At 47.7% G+C, this 26,874-nt stretch overlaps 1 protein-coding gene across 1 annotated transcript in view; it reads right to left on the bottom strand.

The window, feature by feature from the left end:
- Positions 1–26,874, bottom strand: part of LOC119971298 (lon protease homolog 2, peroxisomal-like) — a 166,377-nt gene that overhangs the window by 59,247 nt on the left and 80,256 nt on the right. Inside the window, 1 exon segment of the mRNA XM_038806660.1 lies at positions 13,233–13,366. Within this exon segment, the coding sequence (XP_038662588.1) occupies positions 13,233–13,366 (134 nt within the window).

Raw genomic sequence — 26,874 nt, 5'->3', positions numbered from 1 at the left:
AACACAGGGAAGAGACAAAAAACGACATTCAAGCTGTGGTCATGGGTTCAGTCGCGGAAGCTCTGGCGACCATGCCGTTGGCCTTAGACAAGGCGGAGTGACGACTGGAAGCTCAGGAAAGCACTATGAAAGAAACGGAGAAAGCCACAATGGACCATGGTGACCGGATTGTCACCCTGGAAAAAGAAACAGCAAGGTTGGTCGTGACATAGGGGATCTGAAGGAAAAAAATCGACGACCAGGAAAACGAATCAAGGCGCCAAAACCTTCAGATTGTGGGCCTGCTGGAGGGGACTATATGGCCCAATGCTGGGCAATCTGGTGGGAAGGGATAGCGCTCCAACCCACCAGAAATAAATAGAGCCCTCTGGTTGCGCCCAGAGTCGGTGAACAGCCGAGGTAATAATCGCTAAAATGCATGGGTACCAAGATCATGAAAGAATCCTGCGCTGGGCGAGGCAGACAAAAAGTGCAATTAGGAAGGTCCCCGGATCAGGATTTACCAGGACAGTGGGGTTGACCTGGCCAAGCGGCGGGCGGAATTCAACAGGGCGAAGGCTGCCCTGTACAAGAGCGGCGTAAAGTTTGGGATGCTGTACCTAGCCAATCTCTGAGTCCAGGCAACAGAGGTACTGGTGAAGAGATAATCCGAAGAGACTTTATTTGTTTATTTGCTAACTGTGAATCAACTTGATGAACACTGTGCAGGACTGCACTGCCTCGTTCTGGGGACAGGAGGTGAAATAGAAGAAGGAAAGAGCGAGGGCAGCAGAGCGCAGGAATGAGTGAGCAGGCAGGGTGCTCCGAAAACAGCGACGGGAGGACACACAACTAACCCCGGGTTGGGGGGGGGGGGGGGCACGACACTCACGGGGCCACCACACTCGCGGAGAAGCTAGCACCAGGAAGCGTGAAGGAAAGAGAGGCCGCAGTGCATCTTCTGCAAGGGAGTGCGTGCCTGGCAAGGGGGAGGACTGGGGGAAGAAACAGAGAGAAGGCAGCTGGGGGACGACAGCGACAGCAAGCCGGGGAGGGGGGGGGGGGGAGATACCACAAGGGGAACATAGGAACAAAGAGGGAAGGGCATTAGGCTGGCTGCTAAAGGCCACACAGGTGACTTGGAACAGAAAGGCACTGCAAGCAACCACTTTGAAGGGTCCCCAAACAAAGGGAAACCCCGGAGTGCAGGGGCGCATCCACCAGATAGGTATGGTTGATCCCACAGGAGCGAGGGACAGACACCCCCCATCAAGATAGTCACCTAGAATGTCAGGGGACTTAACAGCCCAGTGAAGAGATCCAGAATCTATGTCCACCTTGAAAGTTTGAAAGCCAACATAGACTTCCTCCAAGAGACACACCTAAGAGAAAAGGACCGACTGCTGGTAGGAAGGGCTGGGTGGGACAGACCTACCATTCCTGTTACTGGACGAGAGCCAGGGGGGTAGCCATACTACTAAATAAGAGGACGATGTTTACTGTGACGAGGACAGCAATAGACCCAGGGGGATGGTACGTCGTACGTCATGGTCAGCGGTGTCCTAGACACTTCCTGGTTAACGTGTACTTTCCCAACTGGGACAACGCAGGGTTTATAAAAAAGATCATGGGGGGGGGGGGGGGGGGGGGAAGAGAACTTCAACTGTGTACAGGACCCACGGACAGACAGGTCGAATGCCAAAAAAGGAAAGACCTCTAACATGGCGAAAGAACATCGCATATTCATGGAGCAGATGGCGGTTCACCCACCCAGGGGAGAAGGAGTTCTCCTTCTGCTCCCAGGTACCCAATGTATATTCACGGATCAATTTCTTTGTAGTGGGGAAATCAGTCCCTCCAGGGCTAGTAAGAGCAGAATATTCCATGATTGTAATCACCTATCACACTCCACATTAGATGAATGTGAGGTTGGAGATGGGCCGTGCCCAACGCTCCCCATTGGAGGTTGGACATGGCCCTCCTGGCCGATAAGGCTTTCTGCGAGAGAATATCACAGGCCATAGACAAGTACATTAGGTGCTAAAGGCTGTGATCAGGGGTGAAATTATCGCCTACAAAGCACATAGGGAAGAGAGGGTGGGTTAGGCAACAGCTTGTCGACTCCATACTGGAAGTAGACCGGCGATACTCAAGGCCCCAACCAAAGAGCTCCTGGCGGAGAGGAAAAAGCTACAAATGGCCTTTGACCTGCTCTCCACGAAGAAGGCAGTGCACCAACTCCGCCGGGCACGGGAGACCTTGTATCAGCACGGAGACAAAGCCAGCCACCTGCTGGCTCACCAGCTGAGAAAGCAGGCAGCCAAGAGGGAAGCACCCCAGATTAGGGACAGCAAAGGCAACCTAGTAGCGGAGCCAGAAGAGGTCAAGAAAGCATTCAAGACCTTCCACTGGGGCTGCACACCTCCGAGCCCCCAACAGGGGACTTGAGGATGGAACAGTTCCTCGATGGACTGGACAAACCAGTCGTGGGAAAGGACAGGAAATGGGGGCTGGAAGCTCCTCTAGAAATAGGAGAAGTCATGGAGAGCATCAACTCCATGCAGGCAGGGAAGGCAGACCTCTACCAAAAATTCTCGATGGCACTGGCCTCACACCTGCAGATGTTCACAGACTCGCTGACGAGGGGCACTCTACTGCCCACGCCAGCACAAGCCTCAATCTCGCTATTACCCAAGAAAGACAAAGGCCTAATAGAATGCGGGTCCTACAGACCCATTTGACTGCTAAACGTAGACTCGAAAATATTGGCCAAGATCCGTGCCAAAATGCTGTGGTACTGCGTACTAGGGTGGGTAGCAGAAGACCAAACCGTCTTTGTCAAGGGTGGACAGCTAACGTCTAACATCAGCCGCCTGCTGAATATAATCGTGACCCCATCCAGGGAGAGAACACCTGATGTGATTATCTCCCTGGCCGCAGAAAAGAAAGGCCTTTGGCAGTTGAATGGAAGTACCTCACAGAGGTGCTGGTGTGGTTCAGGCTTGGATAAGGATTCACCACCTGGGTGAGACCCGTGTACAGTGCTCCCACAGCGAGCATACAGACAAATACCACCAGCTCTAAGTACTTCCAGCTGCACAGAGGAAGTCCCCGCTGCTGTTCGCCCTAGCGATCGAGCCACTGGCGCTCGTGCTTAGGTCTGCAAAGAACTGGAAGGAAAGGAGGCAGAGAGCACAATGTCTCGCACAATGAGTATGATCTGCTCCTCATCTCGGACCTGCAAAGCAGCATGGAAGGAATCATGGCACTCTTGAATCAGTTTGCAGCCTTCTCGGGCTATAAACTCAACCTGGGCAAAAGTGAGGTCTTCCCGGTGAGCCCGTAAGGGAGAGGGGCAGAGCTGGAGGGAATGGAATTTAAACAAGCCCAACACAAATTCACTACCTGGGGATCCAAATCACTCATGACAGGACAGGGATCCACAAATGGAGCCTGACCAGCCTGGTGGAGGAAGTAAAGAAGGACTTGCAGAGATGGAACACACTCCCACTCTCTCTGGCAGGGAGAGTGCAGTCAATGAAGATGTATGTACTGCCCAGGTTCCTCTTCCTGTTTAGATCCATTGTGATCTACATCCCCAAGGCCTTCTTCACTTCATCAGAAAAACTGATCATGGCATGCGTGTGTTTTTGTGTGTGTGTGCGTGTGGGGGGGGGGGGGGGGGGGGGGGGGGAGAAGAACACAAGGATCCCAAAAAAGGTACTGCAGAGAGTGAGAACCATGGGGTGCCTAGCCCACCAAAACCTGCAATATTACCACTGGACGGCAACCGGGGAGAGGGTAGAGGTGTCGATAAAAGATCCAGAAGCTGAGCGAGTGCCCATGGAGGAGGGCTCCTGCAGAGGGACCTCCCTCCGGGCCCTGGCCACGATGATATTTCCATCCCCACTTAATAAATAGTTAACAAGCCCAGTGGTAATTGCAATACTCCGGTCATGAAACTAGTTGAGACAGTACTTCGGGCTAACCAAAATGTCCATTAAGGCCCCCATCTGCAATAACCACTGGTTCACGCACGCGGCAATGGATGCCACCTTCAAAAGGTGGAGAAAGGACGGAGAGACGCTGACAGTTAGCGACTTCTACACTGACAACAGATTGACAACTCTCAAGGAACTAATCAAGTTCCAGCTGACCTGGGGGAGGGGCGGGGGGGGGGGCGAACTAAGAAACATGCAGGTCAAAAACATCTTGCGTAAGGAAGCGAGGAGTACCCACAACCATGGTTATTAGAGGACCTACCAGACGTGGACATCTTAGGGAAGGGGAACTGCGACGCCATGTATGGGCGACTACTGGGAAGGGCTAATACACAACTGGACGAGACAAGAAAAAAGTGAGAGGAGGACTTGGGGTTCGAAATAGCGTGGGGACTCTGGAGCGAAGCACTGCATAGGTTCAACTCCACCTCCACTTGCACAAAGCTAAGCCTAAAGTGGTACACCGAGCTCACTTAACTAGAACTACCTATGCTGATTTGCACTTTTTTCACCGTGTCTACGTGGGTTTCCTTCAGGTGCTCCAGTTTCCATCCACAAGTCTCGTAAGACGTGCTGTTAGGTAGTTTAGACATTGAATTCTCCCTCAGTGTACCCGAACAGGCGCCGGAGTGTGGCGACTAGGGGATTTTCACAGTAACTTAATTGCAGTTTTAATGTAAGCCTACTTGTGACAATGAAGATTATTATTATCTTATTTGACCAGCAACATGCATGCATAATGGTTCCAAACAAGTCAGGCACAACACATCCTACTTTCTAAACAACAATATTGTTGCCACACAGGAGATTTCCTACAATAACGGATGTACAAGAAAAAAATGGGCAGAATTTTCTCAAAACTAGGTAGAGTGATGCAGCGGGCAGGAAACACGGCGATGAAACCGCCAGCCCCAAAGTCAGCTTTCCCCACCGTATTGTTCGGCACATAGTAAGAAAAAAAAGGAGGGGGGGGTCCAATGACATCATCACAATGCTGGCAGGGTGGGCTCTGATTGAAGCTGCCTCATCAGAAACTTCTGTTGTAAAAGATCAGCAATACAAGAATTAAAGAATAGAAACCTCCCTCCCACCACTCGCAGCAACCCCCGGCACTGCCCGGGTGTGACCTTTTCCCGTGAGCCAAGCACACACCTTAACCTGCGGTGAGCTCTGCTCACCAGGTGCACACTGTGGGTGACCTGTCGTGATTCACAATGGGCAATATAATTGGTTGGGGGTGGTGGTACTATCTGGCATAAAGGACTGATAATTATATTTAAATATATTCAAATTGGAATCCCAGTGTTCAATGTCAGAATTCTCATTACGTCATTGGTGGGGTGCAGGGGCAATCGGAATGGAAAATCCCACCTCTTGTATTGCTGATCTTTTACAACAGAATTTGCTGATGGGGCAGCTTCAATCAGAGTCCACCCTGCCAGCATGATGTCACTGGACCCCCCCCCCCCCCCTTTTTTCTTACTATGTGCCTAACAATACGATGGGGAAAGCTGACTTTGGGGCTGGCGATTTCATCGCCATGTTTCCTGCCCGCTGCATCGCTCTACCTCAGTAAACTGCAGTTCGGGACTGCTGCAGGATTTCCTGCTCCCATCGCCAATCCTAACCCCCTAAACAATCGCGCAAAAGCCCCCCAACATGTCTAATGTATATTTGGACTGTTAACATAATCAGTTCACCTGTACATAATTCAAAATTATTAAGAATGGCAAATCATTGCAAATAACGAGTGAAAATAAATCTGATTTTGAAAGGAAAATTTAACAAAACATCCCCTGTTGATACTTATTGCTTTCCAATCTTCTGAAGCTCTGCTGTCACATCAACTTCAATTGATTTCAATCCAATCCATAGACTATGGCTGGGATTCTGCATTCCGGAATCTAAGTGCTCCCACTAGCATAGAATCGGAACTGGACGCCGTTGGTGCAGCATCAAGGTACGGGTCACAGTCCTTCACTATGCAGAATTTATGCGTGACAGAGAGCGCACTGGTTTCCATCCAAATGCCGATATCAGGTCGCTATTTTGAGCGGATGGCCCAATCTAAGTGTCCAGTGGCAGGTCCCGCTCCCCAGCCCACAATGCAAATCCAGCAATGATAGCAAGACTGTTTATGAATATTGTGGTCAGCTTCAAAGCAGGGTACTTGAGATGCATTCAAGTGCAAAGGGAAAGATAAATAAACAAACTCCCAGCAGCTGTGTCTGAATCACTGTCAATCACAGGCTAGTGAACTGTATTGCTCTGTGAAATTGAATGGATGTTTAGTTTTTCAAAAGATCTCAGGAGATTTGAAGCCTTTTCAAGTGTTCTGGACTTTTGAGGGAGCCTCTGACACTTCAAAAAGCAGCAGTTTTAAAGGCAAAGGGCGGAGGGGGCATATGTTAGGAAAAGGAAAATGTTCCTGCACTGATTCCTCACTGGACTGCCTGGACAGCTCTTCAGCTGTCAGGCAGAGCAGCTCAGGGTAAGGAAGCCACTTCAGAGTTTAAAAAATCAGACCAGGAGGATGTTGTTGAACAGAGGGCTGCCTGAGATCACCATGCCAAGAGTGATCTTCAGGTTGCCCAGGGCTGGAAAGAGCAGTCCTGACGCGGGTCTCCCAACCCGGGGGAGGATCCAGGGGTCAGTCCCTTAGCCACAGCCCGAGCCCACCCAGCCTCCAAGACCCATGGGGGGCCTCCCCCTCTGCAACTTGGCAGCGGGGCACATTGGCTATGGATCAACCCCCTTGACCCCCCCCCCCCCCCCCCCCCCCCCCCCCCCCCCCCCCCCCCCCCCCCCCCCCCTCTCCCTCAGGGTCCACCCTGCCAGGGCTGCGCTTGGCCATAATTACACCCAAAGTCCGCCTGGTGAATTTCCCGCTGTGGGGATCCAAGCAACACGCTGGGGGTAGAAGAATCAGGCTTCCAGCCTGTTAATTGCATGCTCATACATGCAGATCTTCAATTTGTATTTACCTGCTGGCAGAGGGCGGGTAGCCAGCTACAGGCAGCGTGGGAGCGGAGACTGGAGACAGGCCTGCTGCCTGGCACTGATCCCATTTTCAGCAGATACCCCATTCTCCATCCAATAAGAATTCCTGATTGCAGCGGCAGGTAATGGAGAATCCCGGCCTATGTCTTCTGTTTCACACTTCTTCTCAATTTCCTCTCTATCGAAGCATTATCATTAAGCTCAATAATTATATCCAATAGTAGCAAATTAATAGCTTCATCCTTTTTCCAAGTCTAGAAGAAGCATTGTAGAAATAAAAAAGTTATTTTTCCAAATACAGAAGCATTTCAAAACGTACTTCTGTGTGCTATCAAATTAGAATATGCTGTTAATGAAATAAACATCAGACATTTGGTAAAATAAACATAGCTACTTGCAAACCGAGGAAACTGCATTCACTTATGAAGGAAACTATTAAAATATGCACAGAATACAAAAATGTTCTCAAAACAATGATAAAATCAAAACTCAATTTACCTCCTTAACTTATTTCAGTGAAATTACAATGTCTAATTAGGAGGCTATGGACGCTGGAAAATTTCCAACTCTAATACAAAAACTGAAAATTAAAGAGCCCACATAATAAACCTCAAAATGATTTTGATTGCTATTTTTCACTGATAAACAAATAACTGAAAACTAAGCACATCTCAAACAAGGGAACCTTAAACAGCATTTGCAACTATCTGGATTAAGCTAAATATTGAATTACACTGATAATCAGTGTAATGTCCAAAAATGCTCCATTTGCACAACTGTCTCTACACTTCTAAATCAATTCCTAAAATAAGCTGGTTGACCTGTACTCATTCACAGAAACTCAGACCGGGAAAAACCTAAAAGACCTCTGATCGTAAACAAACTCTCCCACAGTTGTGCAATAATAACAAACTTTTTTCTGACTGCAAGTTTAAAGAAAATTAGAAAAGTACGATGTATTTCAAATATTAATACTAGCAGGCATCGAGAGCTGTTTTCTGCTGTTGGTGGAATGAGCGAGTAAAAGGCTGAAATTTAATATACTGACATGTCAAATTATCGCACGGAATCGATTTGGGGACCAAATCTAATCAATATTTTGGATATTGTTGCACAAAGTTTCTCGCAGATTTCACAATCTATCAAAGTATCAGTCATGTTGATGTTCGGGAAAAAAAAGAGCGCTATTGAAATTTTCAGGGCACGATAGTGTCTTAAATAAAACTCAAATTTACAAAGCACTTTCTCAACCATGAAATTCTCCCAAACTGTTCAAATCCATAACTTTCACATGGAACAACAACATTACCACACTATTTGCATATGCTGGAAGAGTTGTACTGGTCTCACAGGATAACTCAAATATAATTTTAACAGCAAAGAAGCTTGTAAGAATAACGTCAGTAGTAACATATCATGGATGAATAAAGAAAGTAGGGGAAATTTGCAACTAAAAGAGGACATTTTTTTGATCGTCTCTTTTTTCATCAGGGTGATAAAATCACATTTGCTTTTCTTACAGTCTGCTGTTTTTCTCATTACAGTCTAACATGATGATAAATTAAAAGGATGCCCATGTATCTCCTTGAAGAAGTCCTGATGTAACATGAAAGACAAAGGAATGGTTGACGAAAACAAAAAGATTTGGATAGAAGTCAACAAAACAATTTAGAAAGTCAAACAGAAACTACAGAAATAAATGGTCAAGGAATATAAAAATAGTGTAAAGTATTCTCGAAGCATATAAATAAGAAAAACCAGGTTAGGGATGGGGTCGGTAACTTTACATTAATTCTATGAAAAATGGTAGCACAAGACTTTGATGAAGTAACAGAAAAATGTTGATGACGGGAATTAAATAGTTGTCGCCAATATGAATTTTAAAAAGGCATTTTACAAAGCACCACACAAAAGAAAACAAAATTGAGGATCATGGAGTAGAAGAGGTTGCATCAACTTGGATAAAAGAAATTGGCTTAAGGACAAATAACAGTGAGTGACGGCAAATAGTTGTTTTTGAGACAGAGGAGGGTAGACAGTGATGCTCCCAGCTAGGACGACTGTTTTTTGCATATAAATGACTTGGATATTGAAACACAGAGTAAAACTTCAAAATCTGCCATGATACCAAACTTGGAAGCATGGCAATTGGCGGGGATGTTAATTCTCTTTCAGTTTGGTGAGATGAGTTAATTGCTGGGAGGAGCTATGGCATCAGGCATTTTGAGAAAGCATTTGCAGTTGAGTTCTGATCTGGCTTAAGCCTGGGCAGCACGGTAGCATGGTGGTTAGCATAAATGCTTCACAGCTCCAGGGTCCCAGGTTCGATTCCCGGTTGGGTCACTGTCTGTGCGGAGTCTGCACGTCCTCCCCGTGTGCGCGTGGGTTTCCTCCGGGTGCTCCGGTTTCCTCCCACAGTCCAAAGATGTGCGGGTTAGGTGGATTGGCCATGCTAAATTGCCCGTAGTGTCCTAAAAATTAAGGTGGGGGGGGGGTTGTTGGGTTACGGTATAGGATGGATACGTGGGTTTGAGTGGGGTGATCATTGCTCGGCACAACATCGAGGGCCGAAGGGCCTGTTCTGTGCTGTACTGTTCTACGTTCTATGTAAGTCCCGAAAGACGTGCTCTTTAGGTGAATTGAACATTCTGAATTCTCCCTCAGTATACCCAAACAGCTGCCATATTGTGGAGACTGAGGGAATTTCATAGTAACTTAATTGCAGTTTTAATGTAAGCCTACTTGTAAATATTATTACTAAAACAAAGTAAGGCAGTTTGTTCTCACTGTAAATTAGTTAAAAGAGATTAACCATATTTAAAGCAGTGCAGACTTGTCAGAGGACAAGAGAGAAATGAAACAAGCTAGTTGAGACAGCTTTTGAAGACATTCAGCCAGAGTTTCTGCAGGGGTTCGGACCTGAGACAGATCTGTTCTATAAAACAGTGTCAAGAGATCAATTTCTCAAAGAATAACTCTGTACAGCATTTATTACCCTGTGCCATTGGTATTTAAGGTGGATTGAGAGCAGAGATTGCTTATTTCCTTGTTGTGTAAGTGGGAATAAAGATAACAAGTAAGGGTATTGTATTCAATGTGTTGGGCAGTATTGTTCAAGGGGTAATTGCAAGCAATTTTCAGCTGTGATGTCAAAGATTTTAATAGTGTTAGTAATAACATTTAAAAAAAATACCACATCCAGTTTTTCTTTGTACAATCACGCCTGGAGCAAAGTATCCTTTCCTCACAGTCTTACAAAATTAAAATAAAATATTGGGGGTTCGGTCCAGTATCCTAGCCATAGTTGGGATCTGGTCTGGGGATTGTATTAAATGTGATTGAACTTAACGGGATCAGCATGTTTTAAGTAGTTCAGGGAGCTTCAATCACAATGTGGGAATTAAATCTGTACAAATCCTGGTAACAACCATTAAATGCCTTCAATTATTAATTCACCTGATTCTATAAAATAATTTCATCATGTATTATTTTATGTTATTCTGCATCAAACAGATTGTCCCTAGAACTATCTCATTTTCATTTTTTCTTCCTACATTCTGATTATGTCAGTTTACACTAAGGTTTTTTTAAAGCAACCTTGGCATGGGATAGGAGACAACTTTTCTTTATCCAATCTGTTCGTGGCCCTAGAATTAATAGATTGTTGTCTTATTTTCTGATTGGAATTAATCTGACTTTTTTTGAATAATTTTTATTGTGTACCTGAACAGGTGCGGAATGTGAAGACTAGGAGCTTTTCACAGTAACTTAATTGCACTGTTAATGTAAGCCTACTTGCGACAATAAAGATTATTATTATTTGGTTCCACAATTCTACTGCTCCTTTTAAAAAAAGTTGTCAAAAACATCCTTTTTCGCCCTTAACTTTATGCTATTTGCCTGCATCGCAAATCCTGAGCTCAATAAGAATTTTCCCGAATCTAAATTCTTCGTATTTCTCTTCTCCCAAGAACAAATCTCAAAGTAGACCAGATTTCCTCAGTTTACCATAAAGCCCTTCTTTTCCACAGTAATGAAACCATAACAGAACACAGCAACCCATGTAGCCTCACCAAGACCACATGTATTTTCAATGTTACATCCTTGGACTTGCAAGTTACACCTTTAGTACGTATGTGTCCTCAGATTTTATTTGCTTCCGTCACTGTCAAAGACAGCGAACTAGAAATTTTATCCACCAAAACTCTCAGACCTCATTCATATTCTGTTATCTCAACCATATTGTTATTTAATAATAAACAATTTTTCTTATTCCACCTAATCTCATTATTCTGCATTATGCTGAGGTCCAGTTTGCACCTCTCATCTCGTTAATTTAGCTTGTCTATACTAGTTCAGATGAATGCATATTGGTTAGCATCAATTAATTTGACCATTGGGCAAGATTCTCCGTTTGGGAGACTATTTTCTCCCACTGCAGGTGAATTGCTGGGAGTGCAGATCAGGAAGAAATTCACTATTCTTCACTATGCAAATTCATCGATGGTGACGATTACGAGGGGTGGACCCCACTCTGCTGTGCAAAGCAGCACCCCATCTGCGGATCTTCTGGGTCTGCCCCCCCCCCCCCCCCCCTCCCCCCAAGTACGGGGGTGGCAGTTTGGAAGCTGTATCACACACACAGTTGCAGCATTGTTTCATTCATGAGTAACTCTGAAGTGCTCTAACTGCAATGTTTATAAACACTTCAGAATTAAGTGCATTCCAATCACCCCCCCCCCCCCCCCCCTTCACGCTTGAGTGATTTTGAAGTGCTCAGCTGGAAATTGACAGCACTTAACTCTCTTTGAATTGGTTGACGTTTGTAAACATTGAGGTTCAAGGCCAGCATGGTGGCACAGTGCGTTAGCCCTGCAGCCTCACGGCGCCGAGGTCCCAGGTTCGATCCTGGCTCTGGGTCACTGTCCGTGTGGAGTTTGCACATTCTCCCCGTGTTTGCGTGGGTTTCGCCCCCACAACTCAAAGATGTGCAGGCTAGGTAGATTGGCCACGCTAAATTGTCCCGTAATTGGAAAAAATTAATTGGGTACACTAAATTTATTAAAAAAAGACATTGAGGTTCAACACTTCAGAGTTAGTCAAGCGTGAAGGGAGATAAATGAAGCAAGGCTAAAGCTGTGTGTGTGTGTGTGTGTGTGGAAGCTGTCAAACAAAGCCCAATGAGGGAAATGAACAAATGGCTTGCAGCTTTAGGATCCGAGGGATTTAAACACAGGTCACTGCTTTCTCTTTCCAGGAATTGACACATGGTGCTTCTTCTGTCTGAGCCAGCAAGTGTATGCCCAGGTGAGTGCTACAGCAGTAATTTTTTTCACTGCCTCTGGCTGGACTGCTCTCTAGCTTCCAGACAGGGGTCTCTTTTCTGGAGAGGTTCCTGACAGGTTTCTCTTTTCTGGGGGGTGCGTCCTGACAGGGAACACTTTCCTGGGTGGGCTTTCTGAGAAGCGTCTCTTTTTTTGGGCGTCTCTGGGGGTTTCCTATTTAGAGGTCTCCCTATTTTGGGGATGGTCTCTCTATTTAGCAGAGTCTTTGTGAGGGGTCTCCTTTGTGGGGGTCTCTGGGGGGGGAAATGTCCTTCGGATGGACTTTGAGGGCAACTTCCTTAAGGAGTTACCCTCTTGGACCATGGCGAGGTCCACCACCTCAGGGCCAAGCTTGACAGGACCAGCAAGTGATCCTCGGCAACCCGATTCCCAGCCCAGAGGACTGGAGAATCATAAAGGCGTGGAGAAAATGATGCCCGGCCCACTGAAGGGATGGAAGTAGGTAATTTATATCCTCCTGCTGGCGTACGGACGGAAACTTTGATTCTGCCACCAGTGGGGGGCCAGCGCCCCGGAAATTGGGGAGCCAATCCCAAATTTCCCCGATGCCCAATTCTCCAACACATCAGGAACCTCGCTACTGGTGGCAGAGAATTTTGCTCATTATCTGCCATCTTGCACACATAGAACAATACATCTGCCTCTTAAGCCATTTCTAACAATAATAATTTACAGTAGGCAGTGGCCCTAACACTGGCCACTCTGACATTTCTTAACATGCATTTACATTTACTCTCTGCCTCTCAGTCACATAATAATCCATCTTTTCCACGAGTATGAACTTTGTCAATTAGTCTGTTATGTGGAACAATACTTCCTTTGTGGTCTCCTTATATCCAAGTGTCACAGAATATTTTTGTGTGATCAAAAAGATGTTTTTCTTGAATAAAAAGAATTGTGAGCTCACCTTCTTTCGCAGCCACATGTGTGCTACTGGAATTTTGAACCTTTTGTTGACCTTCTGCCACTTTTACAGCCACTGCACGACAAATAGCTCCAATCTTTCTCTCAAGAGAGCGAACACCTGCCTCCCTGGTATATCTGGAAAGCATCAAAGCTTTTTACATATATAACTTGTTCTCAAGAACATTTATTATAAATCATGAATAGGAGACATTGGGTGAAATTTTCCGTTTGAGAGGCTAAGTGTTGATGCCGGGACTGAATGGCATGTAGTTTATGTTCCCGTTGGGGGCATCTTCTGGAGCAATTAAGGATATGCTAATGGACCAGCAGTCTTCCCACGTGAATCGAGAGCAATTCCCATTCCCGCCGGCGTTGTATTCGCTGGGGCCGGAATTGGCACTGAGAGTTTTATGAGCTGGAGCTGCTTATAAGCACTCCACTCCCCAAACACACTCATTCCAGCCAACAAGATAGCTCCATGGAGAGTAGCACCTCACTTTGTGGATGCCAAGTTGGACCGAATACTGGGTGCAATGGGAGAGAAGTGGGCGGGAGCCTATCGCCCACGGGCCAAGGCGGTGGAGGCAGAGGCGGCAAGTGCTGTGGGCTCCATCAGTTGGACTGACTTGCAGCATCGAAAAAAGATGAATTACCTCCTTACCACCTCTGTGCCCCTGGCATCACTCCTGTCCCTTACTCCTCAGCCACCCCACTGCCCTAAGGCCAATCAAAACCCATCTGCCTACATCTACCTCACATCCCACCCTGCAACAAACCCCAACATCTGAACTGTCCTATTTGGCCAGGTGCTTGACACACACATGCCACCAGCTACCCCCGTGTAACTCGCCTCCATGTGTCTCACCATGGTCTTGATGTATCCCCGATGAAAAGACAGCCCATAATCGCCAGGAGAAAACCGGAGGGGGAGAGCCGGACCTCAGGGCTCTCACCCCCACCGTGCAGATAGTGCTAGCCGGTGAGATGGAAGGGAAGACTATCTCTGAGGCAGAGATCTTTAGTATGTATTAGAACATACAGTGCAGAAGGAGGCCATTCGACCCATCAAGTCTGCACCAACCCATTTTAAGCCCTCATTTCCACCCTATTCCCGTAACCCAATAACCCCTCCTAACCTTTTTGGTCATTAAGGGCAATTTATTATGGCCAATCCACCTAACCTGCACGTCTTTGGACTGTGGGAGGAAACCCACGCAGACACGGGGAGAACGTGCAAACTCCACACAGACAGTGACCCAGCGGGGAATCGAACCTGGGACCCTGACGCTGTGAAGCCATGGTGCTATCGACTTGTGCTACCGTGCTGCCCCAATTAGTCTGAATGGAACAACCAAGTAAGCCCCGAGTTTAAAGTGATGTCCCGATAGCAAGCGAGTCATTCCTGTCCCCCAGACCATTTCTTCCCGAGATCTCATAATGTGTCTTGTCTTTTGTCTTGCAGGATCACCAACAGACAAAGCTGACTCGTCTGGAATACCTCGCCAGCCCCCCCCCCCCCGGCCCACAGATCCAGCACACACCGGAAGACCAGTCCGGGGACGACACCAACCTCTCAGCATTGCATTCACCACTAACCCAAACACTATCATCTCAGTGGGTCATTTTAGTGAAGAGGCTCCTGGGTCACCATCCAGTGCGCACGTCATACATGCTGCAGCATATCAGGTGGAGGGAGCGACTCCCGAGGGAGTGGGCAGTCTGGGGGTTACCTGACACCAGGAAACAGCCGTAGTCCAGACAGGTGCATCACTTCATTTCACCTGAAGAAGGAGCCGTGCTCCGAAAGCTCGTGTTTGAAACAAACCTGTTGGATTTTAACCTGGTGTTGTAAGACTTCTTACTGTTCTGTACAGAGGGCATCAAGATCCTGGTTGAGACAAGAGCAGGCATCCAGGACTGGCAGTGCCAGGTGGCAGTGGAGCCTCCAGAGTTCAGTCCTGCCTCACCTCCATGCCAAAGAGAAACCTGGGGACCGTCCCGAGAGAGGAGAAAGTGATAAGGCCCATGCCGGTGACTCCTGCAGGGGATTTGCTGGAACACCTCATTGCTTCGGAATTCTCCCCCACCCGACATTGGCACATCTGATGGACAGCAGCAGAACTGTGTCTCGTCACCGTTGACATCTGAAAGTCGGTCGCGTCAACAGGTTCAGGCCCTTCAGAGGACAACCACCAAAGGTATCTCAGGTCAGAGGGCGAGGTACGCAGCAGGCCTCCTCCACATCTGATGTGCTGTCCTGGGTCACACCTAGGGTCACACCTAGAGGAATGTAAGATAATTGGGCAGCACGGAAGCACAGTGGATAGCACTGTGGCTTCACAGCGCCAGGGTCCAGGTTTGATTCCCCGCTGGGTCACTGTCTGTGTGGAGTTTGCACGTTCTCCCCGTGTCTGCGTGGGTTTCCTCCGGGTTCTCCGGTTTCCTCCCACAGTCCAAAGACGTGCAGGTTAGGTGGGTTGGCCATGCTAAATTGCCCTTGGTGTCCAAAAAGGTTAGGAGTTATTGGGTTACGGGGATAGGGTGGAAGTGAGGCCTTAAGTGGGTCGGTGCAGACTCGATGGGCCAAACGGCCTCCTGTATGTTCTATGTTCTCTATGTAAAGTTAGACACCAGTTAAGTTGGCACGGGTGCAGCACATAGGTTAATGGTCGGGATTAGGGCACCATACTATAAATAGTCATGATTAAGCACCGTTGCACCAAAACTGCAACCTGCCTCAATCCTCTGTCTGAAGGGTGTGAGGGGGTCGGTGGTGTGAGGTGTGGATGCTGGAACATTGCATTGGGTAGGGCCCCCAGGAAAATTGGATGTTCCACCTGTGGTCACCCTCAGAGGCAGCAAGAAACAGGGCCAGACATGAAAGGCCGCCTTGTAGGATAGCTTACCCTGTGAGCGACCCATCACCACTCACCATCTTCATAACACCTCCACCCCCACAAATAATGTGGGCTAGCGAGATGGAATGGCCAGCACAAATGCAGGGATCAACCGGGCAGACAGAGAATTTTGAAGGCAGGAGTAACAATGAGAAGCACCAGAGCTCATCTCACAGCGAGTCATCATCATCTTCTGTCCAGTGGACAAGACCCGCTGATACTGCCAGCCAAGGGCCAACACCCTGTTATGATGTTGGTGGCACCCTCGGAGTGGGGAGAGGGAGCTGGGGTGTTGAGATGGAGTGAAGGGAGGAGGGACGTGGTGGATGTTGGTGGCCGTGGGGAATGGGGCACAACTTGAAAGGGGGTAGAGGGGTTGGGAGAGTATGAAAGGGGGTAGGGGGGTTGGGAGAGTATAGAGGGGTGGGACTGGGTAGCGGAGCTTCCGATGGCCAGGCCACTTAGTTTGAAAATCGGGTGGTGATTAGGTTTTTTTCACGTGTAGCGGTCTTGGAGCACATGCTGGGTGGCCTGCCATGACAGCCCACATTCTATGCCCAATCGTCCTGGACGCCCTCCTCATCAGAGGAGGCCTGTCGTTCTTCCTCTGATTTCCCATCTTCTGCCTCCCTCTCTTCTTCAACAGGGGTGTTACATTAGCCATTTTCCAGTCCTCTGGGATCCTCAATCCTTTACGTTTATGCTGTCCTTGATTTCCCTTGTCAGCCAAAGTTGCCTTGTCCTCCCCTCAGCAGTTCCTCCTCCATGGGATGAATTTCTGTTGTAGCCCCTAAAAATCCCTGCCATTGCTGTTTCACGGTCTTCCTTGATAAGCTCCCCTTCCAATCACCCTGGCGAGCTCCTCCCTCATGTCTTTGTAGTTACCTTTACTCAATTGTAAAACTGTTGCATCTAATTCCCTCTCAAACGTCAGGGTAAATTGTATCATATTGTGGTCACTGCCCCCTAAGGGCTCCTTCACCTTAAGTTCCCTAATCAAGTCTGCCTCATTACACATCACCAAATCCAGAGTTGCCTGTTCCCTAGTGGGCTCCACCACAAGGTGCCCACAAATACCTTTTCTTGGGATCTTCTACAAACCTGATTTGCCAGTTCAACTGCATATTGAGGTCCCCATGATTACTGTAATCTTGCCTTTTTTATATGTCTTTTCTACCTCCTGGTATATTTTCTGCCCCACATCCTGACTGCTGCTGGAGGACCTGTACACAACTCCTGTCAGGGTCCTTTTTCTTTTGCAATTCCTCAATTCTACCCACAGATTCTATGCCTTTTGATCCTCTTTCATTTCTTTCTATCAATTTAATTTCATTCCTTAATAACAAGCAACTCCGCCCTCTCAGCCATTCTTTCTGTCCTTTCGATAGAACACCTATCCTTGGATATTTAGATCCTAGCCCTGATCGCCTTGCAGCCACGCCTCTGTGATGACCATAGCATCGTACCTGCCAATTTCAATGTGCGCAAGCAGTTTACCTTGTTTCGTATATTGCGCGCATTTAGGTACAACACTCTCAGTCCTGTGTTGACCGCCCCACTTCTCATAGTTTTGCTGTGCCTTAAGTTAGGTTCCTGCCACTTTCTATATTCTCTGTTATATTACATGTTCTGGAAACTTTACTAAGCCTCCCTGAGCCTTCAGCCCCTTTAACTAGTAAAGTCCTCATCATTAATCTGCATACCCGCCTTCTCCTTTAACTTTGATTTTCTAAATTTCCATGCAACTAAACCTTCCTCCCACAATTTATTTTAAAGCCCTGTCTACAACCCTAGTTATGCAATTCACCTGGACTCTGGTTCCAGCATGTTTCAGATGAAGACCATCCCATCGGAACAGCTCCTTCCTTCACCAGTGCTGGTGTCAATGTCCTATGAATTCAAACCCATTTCTCCCACACCAATCTTTGAGCCACACATTTGCCTCTTTAATCTTATTGACCCTGTGCCAATTAGCTCGTGGCTCAGGTAGTAATCTGGAGATTATTACCTTTTTAGTTCTGCTTTTTAATTTAGCTCCTAGCTGCTCATATTCCTTCAGCAGAACCTGTATCTTTGTTTTACCCGCCTTTGGTATCGACGTGGACCAACCAACTGGATCTTTACCCTCCCAGTCCAAGATGGGTGGCACGGTCGCACAGTGGTTAACACTGTTGCATCACAGGGTCCCAGGTTCAATTCCCGCATGGGTTCACGTGACTGCGTGGGTTTCCTCCAAGTGTTCCAGTTTCCTCCCACAAATCCCAAACGACATGCTTGTTAGGTGAATTAAACATTCTGAATTCTCCCCCAGTGTATCCGAACAGGCGCCGGAGTGTGGTAAGTAGGGGAGTTTCACAGTAACTTCATTGCAGTGTTAATGTAAGCCTACTTGTCACACTAATAAAGATTATTAATATTAAGTTCCTCTGCAGCACAGATGAAATATCCTGCACCTGAGCACAAGGTAGGCAACACAACCTTCAGGACTCTCGATCCTGGTCAAAAAGAACAGTGTCTATACCCCTCACTGTACTATCTCCAATTACAACTACATTTCTTTTCTCTCCCCCAACTTGAATGGCCCCCTATAACCACAGCACTGTGGTCAGTTTGCTCATTCTTCCCGCAGTCCCCGCTCTCATCCACATAGGGAGCAAGAATCTTGAACTTGTTGGACGACAAGGGCTGTGGCTCCTTCTACCTGCTTCATTCAGTCATACCCTCCGGCCCCTGAACACTGGCCGAATTTAAGGTACTTAATCTAAAGGGTGTGACTGCTTCCTGAAACACAGACTCCAGGGAACTTTCCCCCTCCGTGATGTCTTGCAGCGTCTGAGCTCAGATTCCAGCTCATCAACTCTGAGCCAAAGTTCCTCAAGCAGCCAATACTTGCCACAGATCTGCTCACTAGGAACCACAGTGGGATCCATCAGCTCCCACATCATGCAGACACAACACATGTAGGTACAACACATGCTGTATATGTTGTACAACTCAACGGCATAGCAGGGACCTGAGCACAGTCAGAATCGAAGTCCAAGGAGAGCTACCAATGACATGACCAGGATAGACAACGTAACAAATTCAGCATGATCTTCAAAAGAACAGAAATGTTTATAACTAATTTTAAAATGGTTTCTCAGCAGCAGCTCAATTGGACATTCCCTTGCCAGGCTGTACTGGCAGAGATGGATAATACACATTTGAATTGTGGGATGAGCAGCTGCTTTCAGCAAATTAGGCACTATAAATGCCAAATGTCTCTATTTATTCATGAAGACACTGAGCAGTGAGTCCTTAATCTCCATTGGCCAAGGAGACAGGTCTTTCACAGTGGAACACCAAAAAGCCAGTAAGGCAGCAGCAAGCAGCAAAGAGAAATCCTATTTCAAGAACACAATTCAATTATTGCATTGTTCCCTAAGAAAGCAGGAACCAAGTAGCAGAATTATCATAGAAGCTGGTACCATTACACATGTACCTTTCACACAATAAGTCAACAGTTTGTGCAGGGACCTATATTTTCCTCTTGATTTTACACCGGAAACACAGGTAAAAAAAAAACAAGTCATAAAAATGGCACATCTACCTCTTAAGTCTTGGGTTGTCATGTCTCGTTCATCAAAAATGTCACTGTCCATATCCTATCCCACACCATTAAGTATAATACCATAGTTGCACTGGCACAATTTATTTGGTAACATTTTAAAATACACATTTTTGCTTTGTTTCATTCCTGTGCTTCTAAGTAGATTCACCATTATCAAAGTTGAATCTGCCCCTTTTCATCCTGAACCCTCCCATGCTCCGCTGAGCAGGCTTTGAAGCGTGATCACCTTTGAGAAATTATTTATGCTTAAGCAATTTTCCTTTTGCATAGCAAGTTAGAGTCACAGAGGTTCACAGCAGAGAAAAGGCCCTTCAGCCCATCATGTCTGCGCTGATCATAAAACCACCACCAAAGTATTCTAATCACATTTTCCAGCACTTCCATAGCCTTGTATGCCTTGGCATCACAAGTGTACATTTAAATATTTCTTAAATGTCTCCGACTCCACCACCTTTTCAGGCAGTGAATTCCAGACTCCTACCACCCTTTGGGTGAAAATGGTTTCTCTCACATCCACTCTAAATCTCCTGCCGCTTACCTTAAATCTATGCGCCCTGGTCATTGATCCCTCCACTAAGTGGAAACGTTTCTATCTACTCCTCTCATAATTTTATACACCTCAATCATATTCCCCCTCAGTCTCTTCCACTCCAAGGAAAACAATCCAAGTCTTTCCAATCTCTTCATAACTAAAACTCTCCAGCCCAGGCAACGTTCTTATAAATTTCCTCTGCACCCTTTCCAGTGCTTTCCCATCCCTCTATAATGTGGATTCTTGAACTGCACACAATACTCTAGCTGTATCCTAACCAACGTTTTATTTTGTTTCATAAATTTAGTGTACCCAATTAATTTTTTCCAATTAAGGGGCAATTTAGCACCGCCAATCTACCTAGCCTGCACATCTTTGGGTTGTGGGGGGCGAAACCCACGCAAACACGGGGAGAATGTGCAAACTCCACACGGACAGTGACCCAGAATCGGAATCGAACCTGGGACCTTGGCGCCGTGAAGCTACAGGGCTAAGCCACTGCGTCACCGTGATGCCCACCAATGTTTTATACAGTTCCAGTATAATCTCCCTGCTCACCATTGTATCCAGCGACTTGGCTGGACACAAGCTTCCAGTCAGACAAACAACCCTCGACCATCACCATCTGTTTCCTGCCACTCAGCCAATACTGGATCCAAGTTGCCAAATGTCTTTGGATCCCATTCGGCTCATACCTTGTACACACACACCTACACACTTAAACACACACACACACAAACACAGTCGCTGCTTTAAGGTGGTCTATTGCAAGGTTTTTCAAAGTGCGGGTCGCGACCCACTGGTGGGTATTGGGGGGGTCGCTGAGCGATCAGTCACTCCGTTCCCGTGGTGGTCCTGATCTCGGGGGAACCAACCAACCTGGCGCCACTTCCAAGGCTTCAGTCAGTGCGCTAAATGTGAACTGCGGTAAAGTCCCAAAGGGCTAATAACTGGGAGAATGTTATTGTCAAATAGCACCCTTTCACTCTCGATGCTGAGGTTAAAGAGGGCAGCCCCGTCCATCACTGCTCATCATGTCAGCTCAGATCCTCCGTGGCGTTATCCCCCATTTCCATCATGTCATTGGGCCTCTGCTTGCACTGTGCCAAGGTGCAGCGAGGCTTTTACCCTGTTACGTTGCCCCATAGCTGTCCACTCATCAAAAGTTTAAATGTCAACTGAGCACCAACAGAATGATGGAAGCAAGTGGAAAGAAGCAAACAGTAAACAAGAATTGACTGCTCACAGGGTCGACACCGGCCTTTTGCTTTCTTTATTCACAGCTGGGGCAGCCAGAACAAGTGCAGAGTTCGCGAAAAGTCAAACGGGCGACACATTGGCCGATGCTTCAACAGTAGCTAAAGTTACAACATCAGTTCCTATAAAGCCTTTAAGGATAGACGAGTGGAAGAAATTGAAAGTAGAATGATACAATACAACTTGTTTTGAACATGATGGGAAAACGACTGTCTACTCGTGATGTGGCTAAATCACTTTTAGTTTTTGTGACAATGGAAACTGGTACTGTTGATTATGAACTCCTTCTGAAGTACTTGGCATTGTGTGTCCAAAAGCAACGTCTGAGCGAGATGCTTGATTTATATGTCATTATGCAAACTAGATTCAAAGTATTGGACGTTGGAGTTTCCCGCCTTTTCACCAGAGGTTTTAGTATGACAGATTATTGGAGAGAGGCTGTGATGCTTTTAGATTCAATCAAAAAAAATGATTAACCCATCACCACGGAATTCCGAAGATATCATTATTCCTGCACTCTCGCATAGAACATAGAACATAGAACAGTACAGCACAGAACAGGCCCTTCGGCCCTCGATGTTGTGCCGAACAATGATCACCCCACTTAAACCCACGTAATCCGTATACCCGTAACCCAACAATCCCCCCATTAACCTTACACTACGGGCAATCTAGCATGGCCAATCCACCTAACCCGCACATCTTTGGACTGTGGGAGGACACCGGAGCACCCGGAGGAAACCCAAGCGCACACGGGGAGGACGTGCAGACTCCACACAGACAGTGACCCAGCCGGGAATCGAACCTGGGACCCTGGAGCTGTGAAGCATTGATGCTAACCACCATGCTACCGTGAGGCATAAAGAAGTACAAACTGCTTGGAAGTTATTTAAAGATATGGAAGGCATAAACTTAAAACCAAATGAAAAAAACCTTACTGGCATCTTTTGATTCTGGCAAGTCATATTGTCATGATCAATATGAAAATAAGATGACGTATATCTTTTCTTACCAGAGAGGCAATCAGATTTATCCTGGGGAACATTAAATGCACAGCATTCATTCATGGTTTGCGAGGTAAATATTTAATTACAATGCCCTTTTTCAAAGTTCTGCACTGTAGGGATTCTATGACTCAATATATAGCCACTACATGCTTTTACATCGAGAATGGCAGCTACTGCCATTTAAAGTGGAAATAAATGAGGCTGGTTGGAATCTTCCAGTCAGATGCGGCAACGGAGAGCAATTCACGTGCCCTGCACATACACTTGATGTAAAACACTCTCCAGATAAGTGCTTTTGGCGCCAAATTACAGAGCAGTGTTGCTTCCATTTTCCAGCTGCAGGCAAGCAAGAGAAGTGAACTGTGAAGATGAATGGTTTTCTTAAAAGTAAGAGATGGCCAGAGATTCAAACAGGCAGTTTACCCATTGGACAAAATCTCGCAACAGAATCTGCTGGAGAGTGGCTCAGGAGAGTCCAGGGCAGGACAGAAAAATGCGAGTGTTAGCTCTGTACAGAGCTCCAGCGCCTCAGGTTTAAATCATGCAAAGAAGAAACTGAACCTGGGAGCAAAGTAGTGTAAAGATGATTTCTTGCAGTGTGGTTTTGTCAATTGTGCCAATGCAAATAAGGATGAAAATTCCATGTGTATTAGATCCAGGTACGTACTGGCAAATGAGAAGGGAATTTTCAGATTTTGAAACAGAAATGGTGGGTGAAAAATTCCTTTGAGGTTGAGGCTCCAGTGTCAGTTATTAACTTGCAGCTGACTCCAACTAAAAGATTATGCTGCTGTAGCTGATCTGTGATACCACATTAAAAACACGTCTGAAGCCCATGAGGCTTTCAGCATTCTGGTGTAGCATCTCCCAGGTGTATCCTGTGCTGAGCAAAACAAGCATTTTGTTGCTATTGTCTTTCATGAGGAACTACACGAGCGAGGTTGGATTTTCTGTTTTCATAAAGATGAAGACGGCACAAAGGAACTGGCTGAAGTCTGCACCTGATATGCCCATTGCCCTATCCTCCTTTGAACCTGATTCAAGTGAGATCATGAGAACCAACCGGGCTCCACTTTCGCATTAAAGGCAAGCAAATGTGGCGTGTATCACGAAGGTCCGTCGACATGGGTCGTGAAGAGGTCAGCCTGCATGGGTCCCGAAGGTCGGCCGGTTGGCAAAAAATGGGTCCCAGGGATAAAAGTTTGAAAAACACTGGTCTATTGTGCCCTCCACAACCTGGCACAGCAGTGGGGCGATGTTCTGGAGGTGTTGGAGGAGGAACATGCGGCCACTGAGGAGGACCGCAATGAGGAGGATGAGGCAGATAAGGAGGGGCTTGACCATGAGCCCATGGAGGACCCACAGGACGAGCCGGAGGATAGAGGACAGGAGGCAGCGGCGAAGTTCCGGCATGCCCAGAGGCCCTCATCCTCGTCCGCCTCACATAGGATGTGGCTAACGCACCCCCATCAATTGCCCAGGGCCTGTGCCGGCATTGTCAATGGGTCCATGTCGAGGGCAGGAGGGTGATGATTACCTGCTGTGAGCGGAGGACTGTTGTTACTCAGTATGCCATAGTCTAACTCCTGTCTATCTGCCAAGTGTCGCTCGCACCATCACCTGCAAGTGGTATGCCTTGGCTAGGTGGGGATGGGGGTCAGATCCAGGACCAGGTGCCTGGAGGACTCATGCAGGGGGTTGGAGACTGGCCCACATTGGAGAATAACATATTCAAGGCTTCACATGATATGGGTGCAACTTGTTTTATTGTTGTACAATAGTGACCCCAACTGACCCCAGCCCCGATGGTGCAGCCCACCCTTCCAGCCCTCCCACCCCTTCCCTGCTCTCCCCCCCCCCCCCCCCCCCCAACCTCACCCCAGCGCCCTCACAGTGATCCTTACCACGTCCCGTGGCTTTTGATTGCCCTGGCAGATGTCTTCTGGGTGCCCTGGGACAGGAGGGTCCTAATCCACTCGTCGGCGGAACATGCACTACGATGCAACCTTGTTTCGGATGCTGACTATGAGATGCATGGTTGTCGGGAGTGGGAGCCTTGGGAATGCTTGTGGCCACCGTAAGGACACTCTGGTCAGCCCCCACTTCGCAGTCAGTGCCCTTAAGAGCCCTGGTGATCACCTCGGGATGGAGGGGCAGCTGGACTGATCTCCGGATGCTCCTGTGCCATCTGGCTCTGGCAGCCCAGGTGGCTCTCCAATGTCTGCACCATAATGTCTATGCATTCAGTGATGCCCCTTGTGACTGGGCCACACTCTGCAGTGCCTCGCCAATGGTCCTCAGCGACCTGGAAATGCTTCGGTGCACCTCAGCGATGCCCACCCGAGACTGGGACATACTCCGCTACCCTCCGGCCAAGTCCAACTATGACTGGGACACGTCCCTCAGTGACTGGGACATGCTGCCGAGACACTTAGCCATGACCATCCGACTGGGCAACGCCTTGGACACCACCACTCATGGTGCTGACATCGTGCTCCAGGCTCTCTACTCTGTTCACCACCCTTGCAGTGTTATCCTTGGTGCCATGCATTGCCGGCACTACCTCCTGCGCCCTCAGCCTTTGTGGCTCTTCCAATCGGCTGTGGGCCTGCTGAAGTGTCACTGATATCTCCTTCTGAATCTCTCGGCCACACCCTATTGACTGCCTCGGCTATGGGTAAACCTGGTCCAGAGGCTCAACATCTCACTGGGACCCAGCTGTGTCCTGGGATCCAGCAGACCTCCGGCTGCTGTCTCGATTGAATATTCCTGCTTCCAGCTGATGTGCATCAGCAACTGTGTGGTGCTCACCAGAATGTGCCCCAGAAGCCTGTCCACTACTTTCGCCCACCGAGGTATGTGTCTGCGCTGGTGGAGTGTGAGGATGCTGTGACTATTGTGTTGGCCTCCACGGAGCTATCTTCCGTGGTGTTCTCTTGGGAGGTGGGGGGGGGGGGGTTGGGGCACCAGTCTGGATGGGCCAGCCCATTGGATGGAGATTCTGTGGGAAAATGGACATGTGGTCAGTGCGGGGCAGGAATCATAGAATGCCTACAGTGAAGATGAAGGCCATTCAGCCCATTGAGTCTGCACCGGCCTTAGAAAGAACATACTTATCTCCTAACCTTTTGGACACGAAGGAACCGTTTTAGCATGGGAATTCACCTAACCTGCACATCTTTGGACTGCGGGAGGAAATCAGAGCACCCGAAGGAAACACACAAAGACATGGGGAGAAAGTGCAAACGCCACACAGTCACCCAAGGCCAGAATTGAACCTGTCTCCGGAACTGTGAGGCAGCAGTGTCAACCATTGTCCCACCATGTCGCCCATGGATCCAGGATCAACATGCTGTTATGTACAACTCACATCTGAACTGTCCTCTAGTTGGGGGCTGGTGGTTACCACCTCTGTGGTGCAAGCCAATCTGCATTAGTAACAGGCGGGACTGGTGCCAGGGGTTGATGCCAACTCACCCCTGCAGCCCGGTGGAGGTAATTTAGTTTTTTGCAACACTTTGTGACGATTCTCTGGGTCACGTTTCCCACCCAGGCGGCACTGGCTGCCCTATTGCTGACCCGCCGAGCCCCTCGTGGGGCAGGGTATCCTGTTGCAACACCACAGCGTCCAGCAAGCAGGCCAGGTTGACATCCCCAAATCTTGGAGCCGGTCTCCTTGGTGGCATGACTGCATGCTATGTGGGGTTACCTCTGTTTGATCGGTTTAAGCATTGCTCCCCTTTGTTACCTGGGGGGCTGGCTAGTGCGGTCCCAGCTAATCAACCGGCAGGGTAGTCAATTACAGCTTGAAGCCCGTGGGACCTCATTAAATGGAGTAATTAACATTTGATACCAGTGGCGGCCTCGCTGGTTCAATCGTCGCGAAGCTCACGGCAGTTCCTGTTCGCTACTGCTGCTCGTTATGCTTTCCCTTAATTTGCTCTGTTTTAATTACCTTTGCTCAAGAGTCGCCAAGTATCTTTCTGATACCACCACAGGGTTTAAAGCCGAATACTGATCAATAACTCGATACACCAGTTAGTAAGTTTGAAATCAATACACATTTATTTACACACACAGTCAATTATTACTCATGTATAAACTCTACTCGCTAAACTACAACTACTACTAAAAGCCTATACTTAGCTTCGAGTGGCCCACTCAGTCAGAGGAACAATGGCCGTTGTCCGGTTCTGATACTGCTGGCTTCGAACTGGGATAGGATAGTAGCTAGGAGCGCCTATCTCGTAGCGTGCGTTGACCTTAGACTTACTTGGTTGGTGCTTGGCGGCCTCTCGTCGCTGAGAGCCAAAAGCCAAGGTGAAGGTGAAGAGATCTTC

Source organism: Scyliorhinus canicula, chromosome 9 (genome assembly GCF_902713615.1).
Source record: "Scyliorhinus canicula chromosome 9, sScyCan1.1, whole genome shotgun sequence".
In the NCBI taxonomy this organism is placed as follows: domain Eukaryota; kingdom Metazoa; phylum Chordata; class Chondrichthyes; order Carcharhiniformes; family Scyliorhinidae; genus Scyliorhinus; species Scyliorhinus canicula.
This window is presented reverse-complemented; position numbering and strand designations above follow the sequence as displayed.